General features: G+C 48.4%; 1 protein-coding gene and 1 pseudogene across 6 annotated transcripts; one reads left to right on the top strand and one right to left on the bottom strand.

Annotated features, from left to right (window-relative positions):
• The first annotated feature begins 573 nt into the window (after nt 1-573).
• KDM8 (lysine demethylase 8) lies at nt 574-25877 on the top strand. 6 transcript variants are annotated; one of them, XM_028525631.2, is made up of 8 exons: nt 581-960; nt 5290-5813; nt 7743-7909; nt 9142-9274; nt 13970-14014; nt 20265-20414; nt 21372-21464; nt 21551-25877. In XM_028525631.2, the coding sequence occupies exons 1-8, from the start codon at nt 948-950 to the stop codon at nt 21713-21715; spliced, it is 1290 nt and encodes a 429-aa protein (XP_028381432.2). In that variant the 5' UTR covers nt 581-947; the 3' UTR covers nt 21716-25877. The 6 variants fall into 6 exon arrangements, with proteins under 6 accessions (XP_035877250.1, XP_035877249.1, XP_035877248.1 ...); XM_036021357.1 differs by having other exon boundaries at nt 574-899; nt 21372-25877; XM_036021356.1 differs by having other exon boundaries at nt 575-815; nt 5288-5813; nt 21372-25877.
• Nucleotides 12438-13458, bottom strand: LOC114507686 (annotated as a pseudogene).
• Nucleotides 25878-26018: the final 141 nt, after the last annotated feature.

Here is a 26018-nt window from a genome sequence, read left to right as displayed (position 1 = left end):
GTAATAACCTTAGTTGTTAAGGATTAGACAGAAAGTGATGGCTGTGAAGCTGCCTAGTACATGAAACAGCCCTCGCAGAGGAAACGCAGGCAGGACCCACGTAGCAGGAAAAACTGAAGAAGCCCAACCATGGGGTGGTCTTCGACCTCAGACCATTTACCCCAGGCAGGCCCGGGGCACCTGCCCCTCCTCCAGCCACTCCGTCAGACAAGCTGTGAGACATCGATACCCTTAGTGCAAGCTTCTGACAACTCGTACAAGGCAACCACTGTGTTCCGACCAAAAGGAACCAGTCGTCACTAGTCCCACTACGACTCCACCAGGTGCAAACTCAAGGAAGATTAGCTTGAGCTACTCCAGAGGGCGGACTGGCGCCTTAAACGCGGAGGGGAGAACTGCGCAAGCCTCGAGATAAGAAACTAATCAAGGTAGGATTTGCGCATGCGCTTTGGAAGGCTTATCAAAGAGGACTCGGGGCCACTGCCCGCGCTCTGAGAACGCCGATAGCTCGCCCACACTCCAGCGCACCGTTGACTAGAAAAAACGACCTGCGGACGGCTAGTGATTTAATTTCAGAATTTTGTTTTGTGCCTGCGTTAAGCCAGGTTGTTGTGCGCCTGCGCAGTTTTTGGTGTCGCGTGGGTGCAACGCCAGTGTGCCTGCGCGGTCTTTTGTTTCTTCCTGGTTAGTTGTATCAGGTAGTTAGTTTCAGGCCGGCTAGAAACGCCTGAGGACGGGGTTCGGAATGGCCCTGCAGAAGTGAAGCCTCAGAGGAGGCGTCGGGAAGGGAAGGGGTGTGAGGTCTCGGAGTGGAGGGTAGGTGCGACCAAGTGCAGCGCCGGGAGGGACCAGTGGGGGCCGACGCTCTAGACACCTGAAGGGCAGAGCTTTCCGACTTGGTAGGAGTTAACTCAGCATCGGTACCGCATTATGCAGTCATTATCAGGATGCAAAATAATGGTAAGTCATCCTGTTTATGGGTAACTGTCCGGGAGGGAGAAAGGAGTGGGGGCCACACCAACAAAGTGTTACAAAACAGAAAGAGGTCGTCCACCCAGCGCTAGCTGAGCCAAACACTAATCACGAGAATTGCAGTGAAGAAACACTGGTCATTTTATTGATCAGTGGTGGCATCCAGGAAAATGGGAAGTTACTGCTCAAAAGCAGGAGTTTGATGACGTGTAGGTTAGAGATTAAATCGGGAGAAGTCAAAACACACGGTGGATTAGGGGTTCCAGTAGTGCTGGGTCTTGATTGGTGAGAGGTTAGGCGAGGATAATGGCTAACTCTTCAGGTACTGAGGATGTCTCTGAGGTCTTTTCCGTGTCCCTCTGTTCAGTCTGATGGGAAAGTAGCCAGGGAGTCATTCCATCTTAGGGCTCGGGATCTAAAACATAGGTCAAGATGTTATCTTTTTCCTGCCAGAGGTCCAGACCAGTGACCATTAGTCAAGTCCAGGCTAGTGTCTTTTGCTGCCTGGTGTGTGTGTGTATGTGTGGCTGGGGTGGGGATTCCTGATTATCTAGGAGAAAGGCCAGGTCCCTGGGGGGAATAGAGAGAGAGAGGGATATGATTTCTAGAGCTAGGATTTAAAACTAAATTTATTCAAAGTATAATGGTTTCTAAAGGTACATTTTCCTGGCTCTTGTTTTTTTCAGTCTCTGTGGGATACTGCCATAATAAAATTGAAGAAATTACTCTTTGGGCAGCCTGTTCCCAGAAAGCCAAGTAGAGGTGATAAGTCGTGGGTGTGGAGGGGAAGGTAGTCTCATGGCCAGCTGCTCCAGGAATGACTGTTCCAGGTTAACCCGAGGTTTCTATGGGGCTCTCAGGGCTGTTTCATAAGGTCGACCAGACATCCTCTGGGAATTGTGTAAGATTCTCCAAGAAGCCATTTCACCCAACCAGTGCACACACTACTCTGGGAAGTGCCCTAGATTTTTAAAGATAATTTAAGAGAATTCTGGGATGACTGGTGGTTCCCCAGAAGGGTTTATCTTACAACCAACAGGAACCCATTTGGGCTGTTTACTAACAGCTAACCAAGGGCAGGCTTACATTGCACACTCTGGATGGTGTTTAATGTGACCAATAAGAAACTTTATATGAAGTTCACAGTAGGCTTGTTTATAAAGCCAAGACAAAAGGTACTCAGAGGTTAGCTCAGACTACTGTCATCTGACCCCCTTTCCCAGATTGTCATTTCATACCCCAACAAACAGACCTTTCTGTAAGAAGCCAAGACACAGACCACTAGGGAAAGTTATTTATGTAACTTGTACCTGACCATCCCCTGAAAGTTGGCATGGGGCCAATAAATGTAGCACTCTTGAAAGCTACAATCAGGTTGACCATAGGACTCAATTTGCCTGGAATAACCCCAGTTTTTGACTTGTCCAGTCATTAAATATAATCATAATTTTGAGCAGCAGAACCTATTCACATGTTAATACTTATACCTAAGGACTGGAGTGCCACCCATATATAATGCCCAGGCTAATGCCACCAAAGGCACCAACTGATGTTTTTCCCTTCTGAATAAGTTTTATGTATTTCTAGGTTTCTTCCTGAGAACTTAAGATCTCGTTTTTTAAGACTTATCCTGTGTTTATTTTTTTAATTACTTTATTGTTGTTCAATTACAGTTGTCTGCATTTTCTCCCCTCCACTCCCCCACCCCAGCCAAACCCACCTCCCTCCCTTGCTTCCACCTTCCATGTGTCCTTTATAGTAGCTCCTGAAAACCCTTCCCCCCATTGTCCCCTTCCCTGTCCCCTCTGGCTATTGTTAGATTGTTCTTAATTTCAATGTCTCTGGTTATATTTTGTTTGCTTTTTCTTTTGTTGATTAGGTTCCAGTTAAAGGTGAGATCATATGGTATTTGTCTTTCACCACTTGGCTTATTTCACTTAGCATAATGCTCTCCAGTTCCATCCATGTTGTTGCAAAGGGTAGGAGCTCCTTCTTTCTTTCTGCTGTGTAGTATTCGATTGTGTAAATGTACCATAGTTTTTTGATCCATTCATTTGCTGATGGGCATTTAGGTTGCTTCCAACACTTGGCTATTGGAAATTGTGCTGCTATGAACATTGGGATGCATAGGTTCTTTTGGATTGGTGTTTCATGGCTCTTAGGGTATATTCACAGCAGTGGAATTGCTGGGTCAAAAGGCAGTTCCATTTTTAGTTTTCTGAGGAAATTCCGTATTATTTTCCATAGTGGCTGCACCAGTCTGCAACCCCACCAACAGTGCACTGGGGTTCCCTTTTCTCTGCATCCTCTCCAACACTTGTTTGTTGATTTGTTTATGGTGGCCATTCTGACTGGTGTGAAGTAGTATCTCATTGGTTTTAAGTTGCATGTCTCTGATGGCTAGTGATGCTGAGCATCTTTTTATATGTCTCTGGGCCCTCTGTATGTCCTCCTTGGAGAAGTGTTTATTCAGGTCTTTTGCCCATTTTTTAATTGGCTTTTTGTCTTCCTTGAGTGGAGTCATGTCAGTTCTTTATATATTTTGGAGAACAAGCCGTTGTCCAAGGTATCATTGGCAAATATGTTTTCCCACACAGTTGGTTCTCTTTTCATTTTAATGCTGTTTTCTTTAGCCATGCAGAAGCTTTTTAATTTGATGAGGTCTCATTTGTTTACTCTTTCCTTTATGTTCCTTGCTTTAGGGGATGTATCAGTGAAAATATTGCTCCATGGAATGTCTGAGATTTTCCTGCCTATGTTTTCCTCTAGGACTTTTATGGTGTCATGACTTATACTTAAATGTTTTATCCACCTTGAATTTATTTTTATGTGTGGTGTAAGTTGGTGATCGAGTTTCATTTTTTTGCATACAGCTGTCCAGATTTCCCAACACTATTTGTTGAAGAGGCTATTTTTACTCCATTTTATGTTGCTTCCCCCTTTGTCAAATATTAATTAACCGTAGAGATTTGGGTTTATTTCTGGGGTCTCTGTTCTGTTCCATTGGTCTATATGTCTGTTCTTATGCCAATACCAGGCTGTTTTGATTACAGTGGCCTTGTAGTATAGTTTAGTGTCAGGTATTGTGATCCCTCCTGCTTTGTTCTTCTTTCTCAAAATTGCTGCAGCTATTCGGGGTCGTTTATGGTTCCATATAAGTTTCTGAAATGTTTGTTCTATATCTGTGAAATATGTCATTGGTACTTTAATAGGTATTGCATTGTATGTGTAAATTGCTTTGGGTAGTATGGCCATTTTGATGATGTTAATTCTTCCGATCCATGAGCATGGTATATGCTTCCATTTGTGTGTGTCTTCCTTAATTTCTTTCTTCAGTATTGTGTAACTACACAATACTGAGTGCAGGTCTGAGTGCAGGTCTTTTACCTCTTTGGCTAGGTTTATTCCTGGTACTTTATTTTTCTTGTTGCTATATCAAATGGGATTTTTTTGCTCATTTCTGTTTCTGATATTTTCATTGTCGGTATACAAAAATGCCTTTGATTTCTCAGTATTGACTTTGTATCCCGCTGTTTTGCCAAATTCATTTATTAGGTTGAGCAGTTTTTTAGTGGAGACTGTAGGATTTTCTATGTACACTAAGATCTCATTTTTTTAAATAGCCTTAATTGAGTACCTACTGTGAGCCAGACTGCTTGTAGGCTCCAGAGATATGTGGAGAAATGTTCTCACCCTGGAAGAGCTCACAGGCTAGTATTAGGGAGAGAGACATGTACCGTAAGCAGGTATTTGTGGCACATTGTGACAACTGCTATTACAGGAGCTCAGGGGCTTTCAGAACACAAAATACTGTCAGAGAGTTTTAGCAGCCTTCACATAGGGGATCACTGAAGGTGAGCCTTAAAGGTAGGATAGGTGTTTGCCACAGAGGAGGGATGTTGGAAGTATTCCAGACAAGGACCATACATGTTCCTCTCTGGACAAATATTTATCTTGTGCCCACTGTATGCCTAGTGTTGTGCCAGTCACTGAAGGCAGTGGTGACCCCAGACAGATGGGACCCTGCCCTTACAGAGTTATACCTGTCAGAGAAGACCACTGCTAAAGAATCATCACAGGTAAGACGTGTGTTACAAAGGACAAGTGTAGGCAGCTGTAGGAACCTATAGGGGACCTAGTCTGTACATAATCTCCCTCTCTCTATATATAATATTTTTAATTTCAGTTCACATTTTGGCCACTGGATGTCATCACAGGTCTATTTTTTTTTTACCCCAGTTTCATGTTATCAAAATAAAATTGTATCAAAACACTATCATGGTGTTTTGCTATAACTTTTACTTCTTCTTCCATCAGTACTCAGACTAAGCTGGCAAGTGTACCTAATGGCTGAAGACAGCAACAGAGACACCCTGCCAGGAATGGGGCCTCTCCAGGAGGCCCTCAGGGCACTGCTGCCCCGCACTAAAGAAGAACTGAAGTTGGACCTCAGTGAGAATGTGCATAGGAGTGTGCTGATTCTGCTGCAGCAAGCCACCAACCTCTTCTATGAGGGCAGAAGGAGTGAGTGTCTGCAGACAACTGAGGCACTCCTTGACTACTCCTGGGAGAAACTCAATACTGGGGTGTGGCGGGACGTGGACAAAGACTGGCGTCGGGTTTATTCCTTCAGCTGCCTTCTGAAAACCATGTGTCTTTGTGAAACACCTGGGGACGCTACCACCGTGGCAGCAGCCCTGAAGGTCTGTGACATGGGCCTGCTGATGGGGGCAGCCATCCTTGGGGACATCCTCAGTAAAGTCGCTGCCATCCTTCAGACCCACCTGCTGTCTGGAAAAAGGCCTGCCCAAGGCCCAGCCCAGGAGCAGCCTGGCATAAAGGTATCTTGGTGGGATTGTCGGTGACCACACCTAATGTAATCCAGCAGCCCTGTTTTTCTAGAAGTAACAAGTCATCTCTTCCTTAAAGTGAGACCTCTCTGACATGCTGATCTCTCTGGCTGAAAATAGTGTCTCCATTGATTTGGAAGTAGAACAGCTCCATCTACTTTCTCAGTTTTTTCCTCCCATTTCTGCAGAAGCAGTACCCTTTCAGGAGAGAGGAATGGTGGCAGCTTTGTTGTTCCTAAGAGAAACAGCTCAGAGAGATGGTAGGGGTGATGATTTTTCTTGGACAACTGGTTGAAGTATCACCCACATTTGTGGCAGCTCTGTCTGTGCATTGTTGAGTTTGGATGAGGTGCCACAACTATCTATCTCCTGTTCATGTGATTGATCCGTCCTGCCCTTACATCCTTGCACATGTCCCTACTGGAATTTAAGTGTTTGTGGCAAAGGATACCCTAAGTCACTGTGCATGGTTTACTGAGAAGCCTTGAATCCTGGTGCTGGCACACAGTCCTCACGCACAGCACTGGACAAGTCTGTTAACAAGGAGGGAACAGATAAAGAGGTGTGAGAAAATGTTCAACCTCATCTTTGGTTTTTAAAAAATGCAAAAACCGGCAGTTATTTATAGGTATGAAATCATCAAATGAGGTTTTGCACAATACCAAGTGTTATTAAGGGTGCCATGGAGCTAAGGACATGGTGCATTGATTAATCTAACAGAGGGCAGGGCAGATATGGAGATCAAGGGACAAATACCTATTCCCTTTCCTATGCTAAGTCTGTCCTGGGGGCATATGGAGCAGGCTTCATGCCCAAGGTGGTACTCGTAGTGTGGGTGCTGTCAGGCAGTGGATATAGCTAAGGGGCTGAGAGCTCAGACTGTGGAGCCAGCCTGCCTGGGCTCAAGTTCCCACAGTGCATTCATTGCCTGTGGGCCAGGCAAGTGCAGTAGACCCTCCATGCCCACTCTGTTCTCTTGCCTGTGAGAAGAGGTTTGCTCAGCAGCTTTATTGAGCATCAGCAGTGGCCCAAATGTGCCAGCTGCTAGGCGATGGTACAGAAGGGTCCAAACTCTGTCCTTCACTTACCATCTAGTGGGGCTGTAAAAGGCGGAGGGAAGCAGCTTCATGGAAGGTGGTCAGGGAAGGCTTCTTTAATAAGGGATACATGAGCATGAAAGCCTACCATAGATAGAGGGTTGTGACAGTGAAGGGAACAGACAGGTATGCGACCTAACGCATCACCTGCAGGTAAGGATGTTAGCTGCCAGTGCTGCAAATGTCGAGAACTGGTTTGGGGTCCAGCATTAGGAGCAGAGGGTGCTGACACATGCATGCCAGGGGGTCAGTACTCTACATGAGAGCTTGTCTCCCAGTGGTTTAACAGACAAGGAAACTGAAGCTCAGACACAGTAACTTAGTCAGTCAGTTGGGAATGCTTAAGTAAATTGTGATGCCACCACTCTTGAGACATTGCAAGGACGGGTGGTAACAGGGAAACTGCTTTAGTTAAATTACTGGATGGGAGAGGTAGAGTTGTTTGTTCATTGTGAGTATTACTGCCTGTGGGTCAGGGATGTGTCTATGAGAAGGTGGGAAAGGAACTGGGGAATGAGAAGGAATGCTGTACGTCAGGTGGTGGAGTGTGGGATAGTAAGTTTTCCTCAACTGCAGAATTTCTGTGAAAGCAACATACTACTTTTATAATTGAACAAACATTTGAAATGACCTGGTAAAGAAAAAAATATTGTGCTCTAATGAGAAGTAAACAGTAGTCGCAGCAATAATAATGACAATAAATGTTAACTGTCTTTGTAATTAAAGACATCTAAGCTCTCCTACCATTGATACAAATTCCTAGAATGCCTCGTGTTGTCTTTCCTTTGTGGTTGCCATTTTGCTTTGTTCTGATTTTAAACAGAAAGCCAGGAATGGCCACACTTCGATTCCAGATACGAGGTCAGAAGAAGCAGTTCCCCGACTTCACTGTCCGTCCCTCCAGTATTTCAGGAAACATTATTTGGTTCCACAGAGGCCTGTGATCTTAGAGGGCGTGGCCGACCATTGGCCGTGCATGAAGAAGTGGAGGTGGGTGGCTGCTGAAAGCCAGAAGGTTCTCCCTCCTGTTTCAGTGTCCCTGAAGACTCCCTGTGCACTTCCCCTACCACCCCCAAGTAAACACAGCCCCTGGACATGTCACTACCAGTCCCTGGGGTGGGTGGCCAAGAAAGAAGAACTGGCAGCCAGTGCTCTGGGTCTACACGAGATCTATGACTCTTAACCTCCTTCCACTTGCTTGCCCTAAGCCATTTTTAATGAGGGCTTCAGGGGCAGGCCAGTACTAAGTCTAATATGCAGTTTTATAGGATCTTAGGAATTCTATGTACTTTCTCGGGCCCTGAAGCTTCAGAGTAAGAAAAAAAAAAAAAAAAAAAACAAGAGATGGCCATGTCCCCTTCTTTAGGGGACCTGTGGGCTCTTGTGTTTGCTTTCTCTTCACACCTGCTTCTAGTTCCACCTCAGACTTAGGAGAGGCAGGTCAGATCAGGAGGCTGGAGAGTGGCCGTGATGCAGTAGCTGTGCATAATTTTGGAAAGGAGGAGTGATCTCTAAGGAAGGTTGATTGAGTCAGCCTGTCTTACAGTGGTAGCCTTGTGGGGGGAGTGGCTTCCACTAAGACTGAGGAGGAGTGCAGGAGTCATCTGACTGCAGAAGTCATCGTCCCAGCAAACATGCAGTATGTGTTTTACTGTGTATCAGGTATGTTACATGTCTTACTACATACCAGGTGCCAAGGTTAGGTAGGCACTTGCCATGTTTCCTCTCTCTTTATCCTCCCTGGTTCCTATGGGATAGGCCATCACCAACACCATTTTGCAGTGGTGAACAAGTGCTCAGAGAGGTTAAGAAACTTGCTGGAGATCCCTCGGTCTGTAACAGGCAGGGTCTGGAGTCAGTGCCGGGCCTCCAGAGCTGAGAACCCGGGCACTTTGGCAACCCTTGCACTGTTGGCCGTCTACTCAGCTTAGTGACAGGGTTGGCAAAGAGAGAAGGCCCCCGGCAAGCTGAGGAATAGAGCCTCCAGCCAGAACTGTAGCAGATGAGATGTATCGGGTCTATCTGCAAAGCTGCCCAGCACCATCTGGGCTAGGAACCTCACCCATCAGTGCCTGAGTTGCCTTGTCAGTGAGGTGGGGGATAACGTAGTCTCCACTTCATGAGAGTTTGTGGTGAAAAGAGACCACATAAAATATGGGTAGCAGAGTGCCCAGCAAGCACTAACAATACTGAGGAAATGATGATACACATTTCTCTAATAGTTTGGAGTATATCCAAGAAATTGCTGGCTGCCGAACAGTCCCGGTGGAAGTTGGCTCCAGGTACACGGACGAGGATTGGTCCCAGAGACTCATGACGGTCAATGAGTTCATCAGCAGGTACATCCTGAATGAGGTATGTCATTGTGATTCCTTTCTCCTAATAGTTACAAGAGGCAAACACATTACATTTGGGCAAATAACCTACATGCATCACACTGGAAGGTTTTGGAGTAGTCAGTCTTTAAGAGTCTTCTTGGTCAGTAGGCTGGCCAGTGCCAGGAAGGCAGGCTGCTGGGTAGACAGGTAGGTGGACTTGGCATGAGGGACTCATTTCAGAAACTTTTTTGTTATTGTACATTTCAGTGCTTTTGCATATATTCTAAGACTGTGCAGCCATCACTACTGTGTAATTCCAGAACATTTTCATCACCCCAAAAGAAACCTCAAACTAAATAATAGTCACACCTCACTCCCTTCCTAGGCAACTACTGAGCTTCTTACTGTCTCTATGGATTGGCCATTTCTGGACATTTGATATAAATTGAATCACCTAATCTGTGGCCTTCTGTGTCTGGCTTCTGTCACTGAGCATCATGTTTTCAAGGTTCACCCATGTCGTGGCATTTATCAGTCTTGTACTTTACCCCTGTTACAGCCGAGTAATATTCTGTTGTTTGGATAGACCTCGTTTTGTTCATCTGCTGATATGTTGATGGCCATTTGAGTTGTGTGCTCTTTTGCCTGGTATGAACAATGCTACTGTGAACATTCATGTACAAGTTTTGTGTGGACATATATGTTTGTTTCTTTTAGGTATATACTAAGTGATTTTGCTGGTAACTTCATGTGGTAGCTCTGTGTTTAACCTTTTGAGGAACTGCCAAACTGTTTTCCAAAGCAGCTGCACCATTTCATCATTTCAGATTCTCAACAGTAAGGGCCGGGGGTGGTTTCCTCTCCTGACACTGGGTGGCAGAGAATGTAGACTGTCTGCCTGCAGTACCGGAACCATCCCTACTGGCTGGGAACAAAGGGAGCCTGGAAGTGGGTGCACAGATCCTTCAGGGAAGGGTTGTCCATGCAGCATCTGTGGTGGGCAGGGTCTTTCACAAGGTGTGGAAGTTAGCTTCAGTGGTTTGCAACTCTTCCACATACTACCAACAGCCTGCCGCCTGGGCTCCAAATCTGTAAAGCTCTGACCAGATTTGATCATGGATCCGCTGCAATAAATGGGTCCAGGTCAGTGACCATGGGGGCTAACAGTTTCTTCTGTTGGCCTTCTCAACTGTGTGACTGAAATCCTGAGGGACCACCCCATTACCCTTCCAGCCCCCTCCACAGGCACCCAGCATAGTTCCCTGGACTATGGGTTCCTCTGTCAGTGCTCACAGATGTCTTTCCTTTTCTGCTTCTCCTGCACTCCTCCCTACCCCCACCTCTGCTCAATTCGCTGTCACCTGGGACCTGGAAATGAGAGCTGTGGACTAGAGATGCCCCATGTTGGCATGTCCCTTTCACTTGTAAACATAAACCCAGCTCAGAGACCCCTGCTATCTCACTCTGCTGGGATGGGAAGAAGCCTGAGGCATCTTGTGGAGCAGGCGGAATGGGCACTATGGAGTCAGGCCGAATAGCACTGGATCCTGCACTGGCCCTTGCTTGCCCTGTGTCCTTGGCTGGTTACTTAACCTCTCAGATCTTCAGTGCCCTAACTTCTGGTTAGTTAGGGTTGGTTGGGGTTAATTAGTCAGAGGTTTCCGATGCTTCATGGGGTCATTGTGAGAATAACATGCAAAGCTAAGCACAGCGTGCCCAGCACTCAGCTACTGTCAGCAGTTAATGTCCTCTGCACCAGGATGTCTGGGAGGACAGAGGCCACGTCAGATCTGGCTCTGCTCAGTCCTTAGCACAGGCTCTGGCATTTTGTAAACTCTTAACATTTGTTGAAAGGAAGAAGGAATGAAGGAGAGAGATAGAAAGATAGATTTTTGAGGCACCTTAGAGGAGCCTTATTTACTTTGACACTGTGCCAGCCTCAGAGCAGTTAGACCCAGGCCAGCCCCACTCAGAAAGTCGGGCAGCTGGTGTCTGGCGCCCCTCTCCTGCCCGGCCCGCCGGTCCTTTAGAGGCCCTCGGCCTCCTCCCGACTCAGGACTCCAGCCCTCAGCACCACAGAGCCCCGTGTGTAACGCACCAACCGTTTTACCCCCCAGAGTGGCAGGAGTTTTCACCAAGTGATAATCTCCAAAGATTAATTGCCAGAAAGAGTATAAATCATTTAACTTTGGGGAGAGTAACCTGGCAGAAGCTATGAAAATTTAAAATGCACATACTCCTTGACTCAGATGGTCTGCTTTTGGACACACATAAATACAAGGACCAGAATATTGGACTGTTCATTGAAATGCTGGCAGAGCAACCCTGCTGCTCATCAGTAGGGAGAGAGGTGAGTTAATAACCATGTATTTGTCCGTAAAATGTGCGTTTGTCAGAAGAATGACTGACACATGTGTGGCAACTTGGAGAGATGTTTTTGCTGTATCATTAAATGAAAAAAGCAGATTTCAGAGTCATGTATAGTATGATTCCATGTTTATTTTAAAAATCATCATATGTGTACAGCCCCCTCATTTTTTCCCAAGAGGATGTTAAATAGCTTGTTGATGATATATGATAATGGACAATACACAAGCTTTATTCCTGTCTATTATTTCATCTGGCACCATAACTCAATTAGATATATTGCTTAGGATGTGCCAACAGTCATTACTTACCAAACAAACTCCATGACTCTGTTCGGGTGCCCCTTTTAATGGCAAACCCCAGATCACAGCGCAGGAACTGGCCATTACTCTGCACCAGGGTTTCTGGAAACAGTGGCTTCTCGGCCCCGGCGGACTGGAAACAAGTTTCCGGTGGAACCCAGCATCACCCTGAAGGAATTCTGACTTCACTGTTGGGGCAATTTACCAAGATGGCTTCAGAATAGGCTAACTTTGCACAGCACATTTTTTAAAAGATAATGTATTCAGAGTCATGATCAGACTATCACATTTAACAATCAATAGCATGGGTGCAAAAAAAAAAAACCCTACATTAAAACCCTTTGTTGGAATGCTTTACATATTCCACGGCACAGAAATAAAATAACCTGTTACACAATCAGTCATAAATGCAGTCCTCGTGTTTTTGCCCATTCACATGAATATTGTCTAAAACATGTCTTCTTTGTAGCAGCTAGGCCACCACTGTGCTTGGCTCAGTCCACAAATCTGCTGTAACCTGGAGCTGCCCTGTCACTTCTCTGACTCTCCTCTCCTGCTAAGCTTTGTTTCCTGGCAGCAATTAAAACCCATGCCACTGCCAAAGCTGCCACCGCTGCTGGAACCACCACGGCCACCTGGGTCTTGTGGTTTGGCAAAGTGTTGGCCTCCTCCACCACAGGGGCCAGAGCGTCTGCCTCCAGTTTCCTCCTTTTATGGGCCCACAATTTGAAGATTGATTGTTGTAATTGCCGAAATTATTGTAGCTTCCACCACCTCCAAAGTTGCTTCCATCATTGCCAAGTCCATGATAGCCACCCCGACTGCTACCATATCCACCACCACCATGGCTGCCACCAAAGCCACCTCGACCGCTGAAGTTTCCTCCACGACCAAAGTTGTCATTCCCACCAAAACCACCTCCACAACCACCTCCAAAATTTCCAGAACCAGTTCAGCCTCTTTGGCTGGATGAAGCACTAATCATCTCTTGCTTAGATGGGGCTTTCCTTCCATCACAGTTGTGGCCATTCACAGCATGTTATCTTGAGTGGCAGTCTTGTCTATGGAGTCACAGTCATCAAAGGTTACAAAAGCGAAGCCTCCCTTCTTGCCGCTTTCTCAGTCAGTCATGATTTCAGTCACTTCAATTTTCCCATACTGTTCAAAATAACCCCTTAGGTACTATTCTTCAGTGTCTTCTTTAACACCACCAACAAAAATCTTTGTTATAGTGAAGTGGGTACCCGGTCTTTGAGAATCTTCTCTTGAGACAGCCCTCTTTGTTTCCTCAACTCTTCCGCCCACCTCGTGTGCCTTGCACTCCCGGCTGCATCCCCCTCCTCCACAGGGGCATCTATGACAAACCCAGGGCCCCTGGAGCGCTTGGTGTTTGAATCTCTCATCACCACACGGTCTGTGAGCATCCCTATTGCACACCACGGCTCCTCAGACTCTCATCTGTTGTTTCAAAGCTCGGACCTCCGATAAAGAGCTTCTGCAGCTGTTCCAGTTCTTTGGGAGACTCTGACTTAGGCATGACGATCACAGGAGGGGAGATTTTTTCTAAATTGATTTTTAGAGAAGTAGAACTATTGATTTGTTGTTCCACTTACTGATGCATCCATTGGTTGCTTCTTGTATGTGCCCTGACTGCAGATATAACCCTCAACCTTGGCATATTGGGACAATGCTCTAACCAACTGAGCTCCCCAGCAGGACAGGAGAAGTGACTTCAATGATGCTTACTCAGCGGCATCCACTGGCAGAAAGGAGTGATCTAATGAGCAAATCTGCCCCTTCAGCCCTGGATCACAGGGTGACAAACTCTAGGCAACCTCTGTGGCAGAGACAGCACCAGACCCTGAGTCTCCCCAGTCAGCAGTCCTGCTCAGCAGGGAGTTGACCACATTAGCTGCTGGGTAGGAGAGGAGGGCCCTCCAGGTAGCTGCCCAGGCCTGGGGCAGGAGCATGTAGGTGCTGAGAGCCAGCTTAACAGTAGCACCTGCAAAGTGTCCACCACCACTAACAGGTTTTCTATGTCTGGTTTTTCTCCCATGGATTAGCCGAAGGACATCGGGTACCTGGCCCAGCACCAGCTCTTTGACCAGGTAAGTCTAATACCACACGCCTCTGGCCTTCTGTCTCTTGCCTCCCCTCCTCCCTTCCTGGGCTCTGACCCCAAAGGGCAGCAGAGGGAGTAGCAACCTTGTTTGCCACCCACTGGTGCTGCTCCCTGCAGTGAGGAAGGTTGCACTCTGTGCATCACCCAGCTTCCTCCTCACCAGCCAGCAGCAGGAGAGCAGGCGAGGCCACCAAGCCTGAGAGGCGGGCCTGCTGAGCCTAGGGCCCCAGGACTGGGGGTGGTGGACAGGTCCATAAGCACCAGAGTGACCTCTGGGGTGTGAGTCAGAAGTCCCGCTGTGGTCAGAGCTGGGGAAGGGGTCCCAGGGACCCAGGCAAGGGTGGCAGACTCTGACTGACCCAGAAGAAGCGAGTTCACTGCCTTCCTTGCAACAGAGCTCTGGGAAGATCCTGGCACTGCCCTCACCACATCTCACATGTCTCCCAGCAGGGCCATCTCCCCACCCCTGCACCTGCATGCTCCCAGCAAGGACCAGGTTCAATTCTCTGGGTACCCAGCCCTGGTGGGCCAGGTTAAAGGTCCTCAGGACACACTTGTTGAAGAATAAGGGAGCAAGGGGGCTTGGGCAAGAGGACACTCCCAGTGAGCACCATCTCACACCAGGAGCCCCAGAAGCCGAGTGGGATAGGCCCACGTGCCAGGGTGTGTTGACCAACCTAAGGGGATCTGTCCAGAATCACAGCAAGGATTAGGCAAAGAGAGGGGCTGTGGCCAAGCTGGGGAGGATGTTGAATGCCAGGCCAAGAACTTGGATTTGTCTGGAAGACAGAGGAGCCCTGCGAGGTTTTTAGCAGGAGGGTTCCCAGTAAGGTAGTATTTCCAAAAGGATCCAGCAGGACAGACAGGGAACTTGTGAGGGACAGTGACTGGGGGCAAGCGGGGAGACAAAGCACAAGTTGCAGAAGTGCCGCTCTAGGTCTTTCTCTGTCACAAATCAGCCCCTACAAACAGACATCAGAGTGTGGCCCAGCCAGCACTGGCATCGCTGGGAGCTTTCAGTGAAGCAGGCTCCACCCCAGGGCCTGGTGACTGAGCTCAAGGTGACAGGGGCTCCATACCCACCAAACGCAGAGCTCACAAAGCAGTCATGGGAGCTCAGGGACCGCCTGGCCGTGGGAAGTGAGAAAACCAGGGTGCATGACTCTGTAAAGAATGCTCCTAGCTGTACTGAAGACAGGAGAAATGCCACAAAAGATCAACTATAATTGTCTGTGGGCGGTGAGTGGTTTTTCCTTCTCATTTCTGCAGTCTCCAAATTATCTGTGACTATACATTCATCGTGAGAAAAAAATAGACTATTTTTAAATGCAGACAAAACAAGAGAACAGAGTGTGGCAGGAATCGGATTGTGCTCCATGTTTGCAAAGCTGTCTAGTTAGGACACTGGAGCAGTCAGAGGAATGCTCATCCTGGGGAAATAATTGAACAGTTTGGTTTTCTATCCAGTCCCTTTCCCCATCCCTCACTTACCTCTTCACTTGGTACTTGGGGTGTAGCTGGAACAGGGCCGTGGGGCATGGCAAGAATGGGCTTCTTTGTAGGCCCATGTGCACCAAGTGCTGGGCTCTGCCCTGGGGTACAGGGCTAAAGAACTCAGAGTCACTCCCTGACCCAGTGGACCTGAAAACCAACACATCAGATGGTGATGAGTAGCCCAAGGAAAATAAGAGGTGGCCTTACAGAAGGCAGCTGGGCAGGAGAGAAGGTTCTTTGGATCAGGTAGTCAGGGAATGCGTCTCGAGAAAGTAACATTTGGGTGGTGACTCAAATGAAGAGCTGTGGCCAGCCATGTGCAGGGGTAAGAGAAGGGGTGAGCTGGCTAGGAGGGCAACAGGAGTGAACTTTCACCTTCAAGGGGGCACAAAAGTTCAGCATTGCTGGAGCCCAGTACACGAGGGGCCAGGAGTAGCAGGTGGAGTCCAAGAAGTAGGTGGGGGCTGAGTGAGGAAGGGTAGTTTTCTCAATGCGATTGGAACCTGGAGGATGATGTTTCCAGCATCTCTGGCCACTTTCTGGAGGTGAACTTAATGTGAGCAGGTGTGGTGGCAGGGAGACCATGAGGAGGCAGTTGCAATGGTCCAGAGATAGCTGATGCCATGGAGGTGGAAAGGCTGGCACTGGACGTTGGTGGGTAGGCAGACGTCAAGGGAAAGGAAGCAGTCGAAGAAGAGGCCTAGATTTGGGAGTCAACCAACTCGTTAGATGAAGCTGAGAAGTCCAGGAGAGGCTGCTGGTGTGGTCTCAGCCAGGTCAGAGACACTCAGGGTGGGGCTCAGGAGGAATGCCCGAGGAGGGCAACTCTTGGCAGGAGGTGAGGCCAGGCAGGGTCAATCCAAGCATGAGCTGGGCCCATCTGCCAGATCTGCTATGTCTGCTGCTGAGGCTAGGGTTGCCCTCACTGACTGTCCTGACTGGGGTTGAAGGGGTGGGTAATCCCAGGTTCAGATGGGGCTGTGCCAGCTTCTAGGAGGGTTGGGCAGGTGGGGCTGGGTGGGCTGTGGTGTTTTTCTTTACCAGCCCTCCTATATTAGGACTTACAGGTTCTGCCTCCTGAACTCTGTTGCTAAGAAGAAAAGGATTCTAACTGGTCAGCCCCTACTGTGTAATTCCAAGAGATCAGCCTCTTCCCTGACCTCAGTTGCACTGGGCACAGCCTTCCAGGGGCACTTCGAAGCCACCAGTAAATTTAGCTCCCTGCCCTGGAAGACCCATCATCCATGTGACTAGAATTAGAGGAAGCCGTTTTAGAAGGCAAAGTTTGTGATGATCTTGAAGATGTTTTGGCTATTACAGGGCCACCGGAGTCTTTACCTGCAGTCCCCAGAGGTGTTTTCATCTCTACTGTTCAGAGCACCTTCGAGGAAAGTCTGAGCAGCCGGGTATGGAGTGTCATGGGGGCAGTGGGGCAGAGGGTGCCAGGCAGGCCTCTGCACTGTTTTCAGGGCCTTCCCTGCCCACTTGAAGCTCAGTGGCTCCCACTGAAAACCTCTTACCCGAAAGTCTTTTACTGACTTTCCTCTCAGGAACCCCATGTTTTACAATATTTTGGCTACTACACCAGTCCTGCCATCAATTATCAGTCACATGTGGGAGCCTTTCTAATCTTGGGGTCTCTGAAACCTTGACCAGTGCTCTGCTTGCATCAACCAATCACTCGGAAATCCCAATGATCAGGAGCCAATCAGCTTCTCAGCACTCCACGGGGACAGGTGTGGTGTAATCCCCTGGTAGGAGGTTCCCAGAACTCTGCCTTTCAGAATCTTGCACACAGCTTGATAAGCTAGGGACCTTCTACATCTAAGCAGTGAACACAGCAGCATTTCTGTATTTCAACATAGGCTTAAGATAGATCTCAAGTACAGAATAGCAGCATCTGTCAGGGCTGCATGCAGGAGAACATTCCAGCTATTTTGGGTGTTACTGTTTGATTCTTTTTTTTTTTTTTTGAGAAACATTGATTTGTTATTCCACTTATTTATGTATTCATTGATTGATTCTTGTATGTGCCCTGACCAGGGATTGAACTCACAACCTTGGTGTGTTGGGACAGCTCTCTAACCAACTGAGCTACCTGGCCAGGGCTTGATCAGTACTTTCTTAACTACCAACCTGAACTCGCAGTAGCTGCTACTGGAGGAATGGCCAGTCGCCCTGCTGGTATCCCTTCAGACCAACGGGTGCTTACTCTGAAAATGCCTGAGTAGAGTAGCAGAGGCAGTTGCCCCCTACAACCCTGTTTTCATACCTGTCAAGCTTGAAAAATGCCACTGGGTTCAAAGAGTGTCCAAAGAGGGGCTTGTGAGGAATCCAGACACCCTAAGGGTGGGGGCCAGAGGCTGGCTCTGGTAGGTGCAGCACTGAGTTGCCCTCTGAAGGTCAGGTCAGGAAGTGGGTTTGTTCTGGGTGAGTTGTGTCTTCTCTGTGAGCTACTGACTGGTTCTTTCCAAATGAGGTCAAGACCACCACAGCCCTGCCCTACCCTAAACCTCCCACATTGCCTGCTATGCTGACAAATGGCCCTGAGGTTTTGAGAAATTAAATAGAAATTTAACTATGGAAGGCAGTATGGAACTTCCTCAGAAAACTAAAAATGGATCTGCCTTTTGACCCTGCAATTCCACAGCTAGGACTCTATCCTAAGAACACTAAAACACCAATCCAAAAGAACCTGTGCATCCCAATATTCATAGCAGCACAATTTACAATAGCTAGATGCTGGAAGCAACCAAGATGCCCATCAGTAAATGAATGGATCAAAAAACTATGGTACATTTACACAATGGAATTCTATGCAGCAGAAGGAAAGAAGGAGCTCCTACTCTTTGCAACAGCATGGATGGAGCTGGAAAGCATTATGCTAAGCAAAACAAGCCAGGCAGTGAAAGACAAATACCATATGATCTCACCTTTAACAGGAACCTAAACAACAAAACAAAGAAACAAGCAAAATATAACCAAAGACACTGAAATAGAGGACAGGCTGACAGTGACCACAGGGGAGAGAAGAGGGAATTTCAGGGGACAATGGGAAGGGTTTACAGGAAGAAATTTAAAGGACACATGGACAAAAACTAGGGGGAGGGTGGTAATGGGAGGGAAGAGGGGAGGGTTGGGTGGGTGGGCTGGACTGGACTGGACTGGGAGTAAAAGGGAGAAAGCTGTACTTGAACAATGATTAAAATAATAAATAAATAAATAAGAAATTTAAATCTGGTCCCTAAAAGAACCACAGCTGTTAAAGCCATAAAGGTAAATCAGGTTGTGAGCATAAAATGGTCAGTGAGCTTGAAGAGAAAATGTCCAAGAGGTGGTCTCCCCCTCACTGCATTGGGCACAAACTTGAGATGGGCTGCCTGTCTCACCAGGCAGTCTCTGTGCCCTGCCTCTTTCTGCTGGCTTTGGAAACATGCTTTATACCCACCCCAGCTTTTAAAAGGAGGAAGTCAAGAATCCGCTCTTTGATTTTAGGTACCCCCTTGGTTCATCCTTCCCCTGAGGCAAAGACGTCAGAGTGCCTCTGCCCAAAAGTGGGTGAAGGGGTGGGGAGGATCTAGGGTAGAAAGCACTAGAGGGGAAACAGTGCTTGCAGTCTTAAAGTACACCTTCTCAGACACATTGACCTCAGGCACGTTGACAGTGCCCAGAGCAGGCAGCCTCCTCCATCCTGTGAGCTGGAACATCAGCCTCTTGAGGGACTCCAACCCTCCACACCAAGGAGGGCTGCGCAAGCTCACTTCCGTCTGGGATGGAGAAGTGTGAACGCTTCTGAAGGCTTGTGCACATTGGAAGCACCAGCAGCCCTGCAGGAGGGTGCCCCTTCCACCAATCCTCCCACCCCTGGGTATTACCACTTTTTCAGCCTTTGCTAATTTGAATACCAGGAAATGATGGCATTTCATTTGCACTCCTTTGCTAATGGGACTGAACCCTGACCTTGTATCTAATTCATTTTTATGTGTTACCTCATTTTTGTCCTATGTATTGGGATCCTTATTATTTTGTATGAACTGTGTACATTAATCCTTATTTACTAGAGTTAGTTCAAGTAGGTTTCCTAGTCTCTTGGTCTTTATAATTAATTTACTTAACATGTGCCAGTTGTCATTGCTATACCATTAGTAAATTTACAAAATCTTCCCCTTCAGAGATTTGATAGTCAACCCCATTTTTTTGTTTGTTCCTTATTTTATTTTTTTATTTTGTAAAATAATTAACTCTCTAGAAAATTACCAACTGGTTTATAATTTTGTTTGTTTTCTTTTTCTTTTTTAATTAATCTTGAAGAGAGAGAAACATTGATTTGTTATTCTACTTATTCATTGGTTGCTTTTTGTATGTGCCCTGAACAGGGATCAAACCCACAACGTTGGTATTTTGGGGTGATGCTCTAACCAACTAAGCTTCTCAGCCAGGGCTCAACTGGTTTATCTTTAAATACAAATACAAAGCACTTGTTATCAGTTTTATTAAAAGGAAACAAACATAAAGTACATATGACATGGAAACAAATCTGAAAATAAGATTAACTTTTCTCTAGTGTTATATATTTTTTAAATTGATTTTTAAATTCCTATTCAGCAAATGCAGATACAGTGTGTTGTTGCACAAGAGGACATTGCACATTTGGCCCTTCCATCAGATAGTCATTTGACTTCTGGGCTGGTGGGCCCCACAGGCCTGGTCTCACCCTTCCCTGTCTGCTCTGACACCCACAGATCCCGGAGCTGAAGCAAGATATTGGCGTCCCTGATTACTGCTGCCTGGGCGACGGGGAGGAAGAAGAGATCACCATCAATGCCTGGTTTGGGCCCCCAGGCACCGTCTCCCCCCTTCATCAGGACCCCCAACAAAACTTCCTAGTCCAGGTGGGAGTCACTGCAGAGCACCAACCTTCTCCCTGTCCTGGCCCAGCCCCGCACCCACCATATTATCCACCTTTACACACCAGAGAGGTGAACCACTGACGGCCATGGACACAAATGAAAACAGAAATGCTACTGGACCTGGTAGGGGTGGGGGGAGGGCATTGGGAGGAGTTGCTCCCAGATGTGCTTCCTGGACAACCCAGCTCATCCTCGGGACCCCGGACCTCACCCGCACTGGGCAGGGCCAGTGCTACCTCCTACCTCGGGATGGGAGGGAGCTCAGTGCCCTCGTGTCTGCCTCTGCCCTCCCTCCCTCCCCCTGCCTGCTCTCCATCAGAACCAGGGTGGCTTCTCCCTGGCAAAATCCTCTCTCCAAATGAGGAACAGCTCCTTGGCCCCTTGATGGTTTTCCTGAGACCCAGAAGAGGGGCAGAGGGAGCAGCACCTTGTAAAGCCACCTTAGTGTTTTCCTAAGCAGAGAGTTGAACAAATGAGCACGTGCTTCCAGCCAGGTGGACCGCCCCACAGAGCAGAGGCAGGCTGCGTGGTGTGGACCCCAGCTTCACCACCTGTCAGCTATGTAAACTTGGGCAGCTCACTTCCCCTCGCTGGGCCCCAGTGTCTTCATCTGTAAGGTGGGGTGACAAACCACTTCCTTGTTGTGAGGATTACAGTTGATACACATAAAGCACTTAAACAGTGGCTGTCACCGTCAAGTGATTAATTGTTGGCTACAGTAACAAACTTGGTGATATGTGATGTATCTGGAGGAAAAACACCTTGGGACTGTAAGCACGTGTGTGGTGGGATTGGGGCTGGCTGGGCACAGGGAACGGCATGTGGGAAGGCTCAGAAAGGCAAGGGAGGATGTGGGCTCAGGGACCTGCAGTCGATATAGGGGCAGCAGTGGGGGTGAGGTCACCAGCTGACTGGTTGACGGGGTCACTCTCTTCCCAGGTGCTTGGGAGGAAATATATCCGGCTGTATTCCCCACAAGAGTCAGAAGCTTTATATCCTCATGACACGCACCTTCTTCATAACACAAGCCAGGTGGGACCCAGTATGACATTTCAGCTTCTCCCCCATCCCACCCCATTTCTGGAATCCAGGCAGATGGCTTCTCTTGCTTTTTTCAGGTCGACGTGGAGAATCCTGACTTGGAGAAGTTCCCCAGGTTTGCTGAGGCCCCATTCCTGTCCTGCGTCCTGTCTCCTGGAGAAATCCTGTTCATCCCGGTTAAATATTGGCATTATGTGCAAGCCCTGGACTTGAGCTTCTCGGTCAGCTTCTGGTGGTCCTAGCCAGGACAAGAGGGGCCTGCTCTGTACCCATATGGCGTTGGGTCCTGGAATCTGCAGACAAGTTGCCTAGGCCTGTGTCCTGAAGAAGCCTTCACTGGGGGCCGAGCTGTGGCACCGGGCCGGCCCAGCAGAGTGCCCAGGCCAGCTATATGCATCAGAGGCAGGCACAGGAGGGCCCAGAGGGACATTCCAGGCCACACTGTGTGTGGTGGGCATGACAAGGCCTGAAGAGTGTAGGAAACAGGCAGGCAGCATGTGCTCTGAGATTGGCTGCATAGGTTTGAACCCAACTCCACTGCTTCACTGCCACATGACTTTGGGCAAGTGTGTCCCTCTGAAAACAGGACAGCACTGGGCCTCATTACAGAGGGTCTGAAAGGGGGAACGTGTGCAGAGCCCCTGCTGCTCCCCAGCCCTGTGACTTAAGAAAGGCAAGCATATCCCGACAGCTGACACCAGAAATGTCCCAGGCTCCTGCTTGCTAGGAGACTCACTGATTAGTGACATTTATGCAGCGTGTCTGGATTTGACATTTGTCACTCTGGAACATGAGGTAAACAGTAATCTGTGCCAAACCAATCATAAAGGAGATTTTAGAAGCTTATAGTAAACCTAAAGTGCAATTTTACTAACACTCAGATATAGGCGGTTAAAGCTACCAACTAAATTATAGCACAATTTTTTAAAAACTCAGACGCAGTGCTGAGGGGGTAAGATGTCCTGCTGGCAGTTTAGCTCCACAGAATCTCAGCAGAAATCATGCACACATCAGGGTGCTGATCCCACTAACCGACGCCCACCCTCAGGAAACACCAGAGCTGGTCAAACATACACACACAAGTGGCCATCACAGCATCAGTTGTAACAGCAGGTCTTAAGGAAAAAGCTCCATTGTCTTCATTACACAAAATCCTCTTGGAATACTGCTGACACCTGGTCACCAGATGTATGGGGTCCAAGCAAGCAATTCTGCAACACCAGCTAGGTGTCCTATGATTTACTTCAATTCTGACACTGTCCACATGCAGAGTTTCACATCCCACAGGTTAAGGGCTCAGTCCCACAAGACCTCTGGGACAGGCAGTCTTTGAGGCGCCAAGAACAAGAGCAGGGTGTTTGGGGGAGGCAAGGAGAATCCAACACATTGGCAGTAATCACAGTGCTGGAGGCTGGTGGGAGCCATGTGAGATGGTCACATGGAGGAGGAAACATTGGACCAGGGACATCAAGGCCAGAGGTGGGTCTGGAAGGATGCACAGAAGATGGAATGTGGGCCCAGAAGCAGAGGGGCAGCTCAGTGCATTGGGGACTGCAGGAGGGCAGGGGTATAGTACAAAATTAAAGAGGTAGCGAGAGTCTAGGCTGTGTAGACTGCCAGCAGGCTAGGGCTCACTTGGTTGTGACAGAAACCCAGCTCAGAGTAATTTATACAGAAACGCAACGAAGCAGATGCATTGGCTCCATAATATACGGGAATGCTGTCGGAGGAAGCTCAGGCCTCCCCTGCCAGGCTTCTCTCCCTCCCTGGTAACACCTGCTGGTCTGGCTCGGGCTTCATTCTCCATCTTGCAGGTAGGCCTTCTCCTCCAGAGAATATGACCCCAGCTGGTCAGCTCCATATCCTTCAGTGCCAGGACCCCAGGGGAGATTCTGGCCCCCACAGCCACCCTGGGTAACGGAGAAGGCATGGAAGAGCAATGGTGGAAGCTGAAACTAGCTGCTAATGTAACCAGACCATGGCATTTGAATTTTATCACAAAGATCTTGGAATCTGAGCAGACTTGGAGTACACACAAGAAAGCTGCTGGTGGTGGGGAGGCTATGGAACTATGGTGAGTGAGCACAGGTGGGCAGTATGCATGGAGGACCAGCAAACACCAGAGCTATTTAGAACTTAGAGAGTCAAGGGCTTGGAGCAACTGCTTGTGAGAAGATTGTTTACTCCCCCCTCTTGGCATCATTGTTACTCACCTGATTTTCCATATGAAGAAAATGCCACTGAGCCTGGCACACTAATGAGGCCTGGTGGCTGCAGGCTGCAGAGAAGCCATAACACAGGGGCATCCAGCTTAACTGTCACCCTTCCACAGTGGGGAGGGGGGCAGCCTTTCCAACTGCTGCAGTCCTGTTCCAACCTGCTGTGGAAGAACAGCAGTTCACCTGGAATGTGGTGTGATCCTAAAGTCAGGTTAAAACATGACATCAAGGCCCACTGGATGGGAAGACCACCAAAGATGAAATCTTTGTGTGCCCTCTGGGCAAGGCTCCAGTGTTGCTAGCAGTCCAGCTAGAGGGCTGGCTTTAGCTCTGAGGAATGTGCACTAAAATCAGCTCAGAATAAAAGTGCCGACAGTTCTCAGAGCCAAGGATGAGTGCTGGCATGAGGACTCTGTCGCCCACCCATCAGAGATTCACTGAGTCAGTGAGGGCATCTTATGGTGTTTCACTCTATCTTGGAGGGACCCAGTGAGGAAATCAACAATAAGATAGTGCAGAGAGTGGTGAGTGTGATAACAGAACAGGGTCACAAATTAAAATGTGACAAGGGGAAGGGTTGGTGGGGACATGACTATTTGATAGTTGACATTTGAATAAGAAGTCTGAATGACCAGGAATCCAGAATTGGCCATGAAATTTGATGAAGGAGCTCCAAGAGCAGGTGCAGTGGTCCTGAGGCAGGGAAGCCTTGGCCTTGGGGGAGGAGGAGCTAGTGCAGCAGGAGCAGAGGGTGCCGGGAGAATGAAAGGCAGGGACGGGCAGCTCGGCAGGGCCCTGGGCTGTAGCAGCTAAACCAGGGAGATGTGCTTGGCATGTGTCTGTGTGAGAAGAACCGGAAAGGGAGAAGACAGGAAATCCAAAGTGCTGTTAGTGTCACCGTCCAGTCAGTAACTCCTGCAGCAACTGTCGTGGCGTCACTGGGAGACAGCAGTGGACAGGCTATGTGAGGAACGAGCCAAGCTACCACAATGGCCTTGAGTACCAGGCAAGGACTTGCGATTTTGTATAAGGGTTTTGGGTGGGCCGGGCTAAGGAGTCCTCAGGAAGTGCATGTTGGTATCAGCCCAAGGGAGACCAGCAGCAGGAGAGCTGGCATCCCCAGTGACACAATGCTCCCTGTGTCACAATAAGGATCAGCTGCACCTGCTTCCCCTCGACTATTAAGACTACCTGCCAAGACAAACAGGAGCTGCTGTGCCCCCCTAGTCCAGGGGTTGGTTTGCTCTTAGTCCCTGGACAGTTCTTTCTTCATTGATGGCATTTGGGAGACGTATCTCTCCCAGGGAGAGCAGTCTAGCAATCTTGGAGGGAGCCAGCCGCTGGGACTGCATCCTGAGGTCAAGCTGGGAGGATGACTGAAACAACTGAGGTCAGCGACAATGGCAGCAGTGCCGTGTGACTGAGAAGTCTTACCACCCAGTCTTTTCTAGACTGGTTCTCCTGCCTTCCTGTCACCTCTGCAAGCTTCCTCATTTCCTTCCAAAAAAATTCTTCTTAAGGATGGTTCCTGTTGGCTGCTTGACACATGACTGAACCCCTCACCCAGTCGTGGGCACCCACAGGCCTTTACCAATGGGCTGGCAGGTGCCTTCTAAGGGCTGAGCAGGACGCCGCCTGGGCTGGCTCACGGAAGCTCCCATCTCCTCACTGCCTGGGAGGTTGGCATAAGCTGCAACTGAATGAATGAGCCTCCCACCAGTAGGTGTCAACTTAACCGTGCTCCACACTGGGTTTATGGAGGTAAACCGGGCAGGCAGAACATCCCTGCCTTCACAGATGGAGGCCACCCCACCCATTCAGTGCCCACAGTTCATTCACCCTCTGCCTGGTAACAGCATCTTCAGTTTGCTCAGGACAAAGCCCCTCCTCACTCTCGGCAATGTGGTCTGGACAAGGCTGCCCTACCCAGGGCTCAAAGGTGAGCCTGATATGCTAATGCCAATTTGACCATCCTGTCCGACCTCTGTGAGTATCCAAATTGGGGCTGTAAGCCACGAGGATGTTTGCCAAGGTTGGGAAGCCGCTACATGAGACCCACCCTGCTCCTCCCAACACCGGGCATGGGCATGTGAAGTTGGAAGCATTGCAGCCACTTTGCTACCAGGAAGAAGGGCTGGGTTTTCTAGGCAACTGTCTTGTAGGCCCTGGGCTTGCAGCCAGCCCAGGCTGCAATGAAAATAGAGCAGAGACAGAAGTATGGATGCTTAGCAACACTGGAAGCATCAGGTCAAGCTTCTCCCCAAGGCTCCCCTCTAGTCAAGTCCTTCCTTGTTTAAGCATTTGAGTTGGGTTTTGAGTCACAACT

Source organism: Phyllostomus discolor, chromosome 3 (assembly GCF_004126475.2).
Source record: "Phyllostomus discolor isolate MPI-MPIP mPhyDis1 chromosome 3, mPhyDis1.pri.v3, whole genome shotgun sequence".
NCBI lineage: Eukaryota > Metazoa > Chordata > Mammalia > Chiroptera > Phyllostomidae > Phyllostomus > Phyllostomus discolor.
Note: the sequence above shows the minus strand (reverse complement) of the source record. Positions and strands in the feature narration are given on the sequence as shown.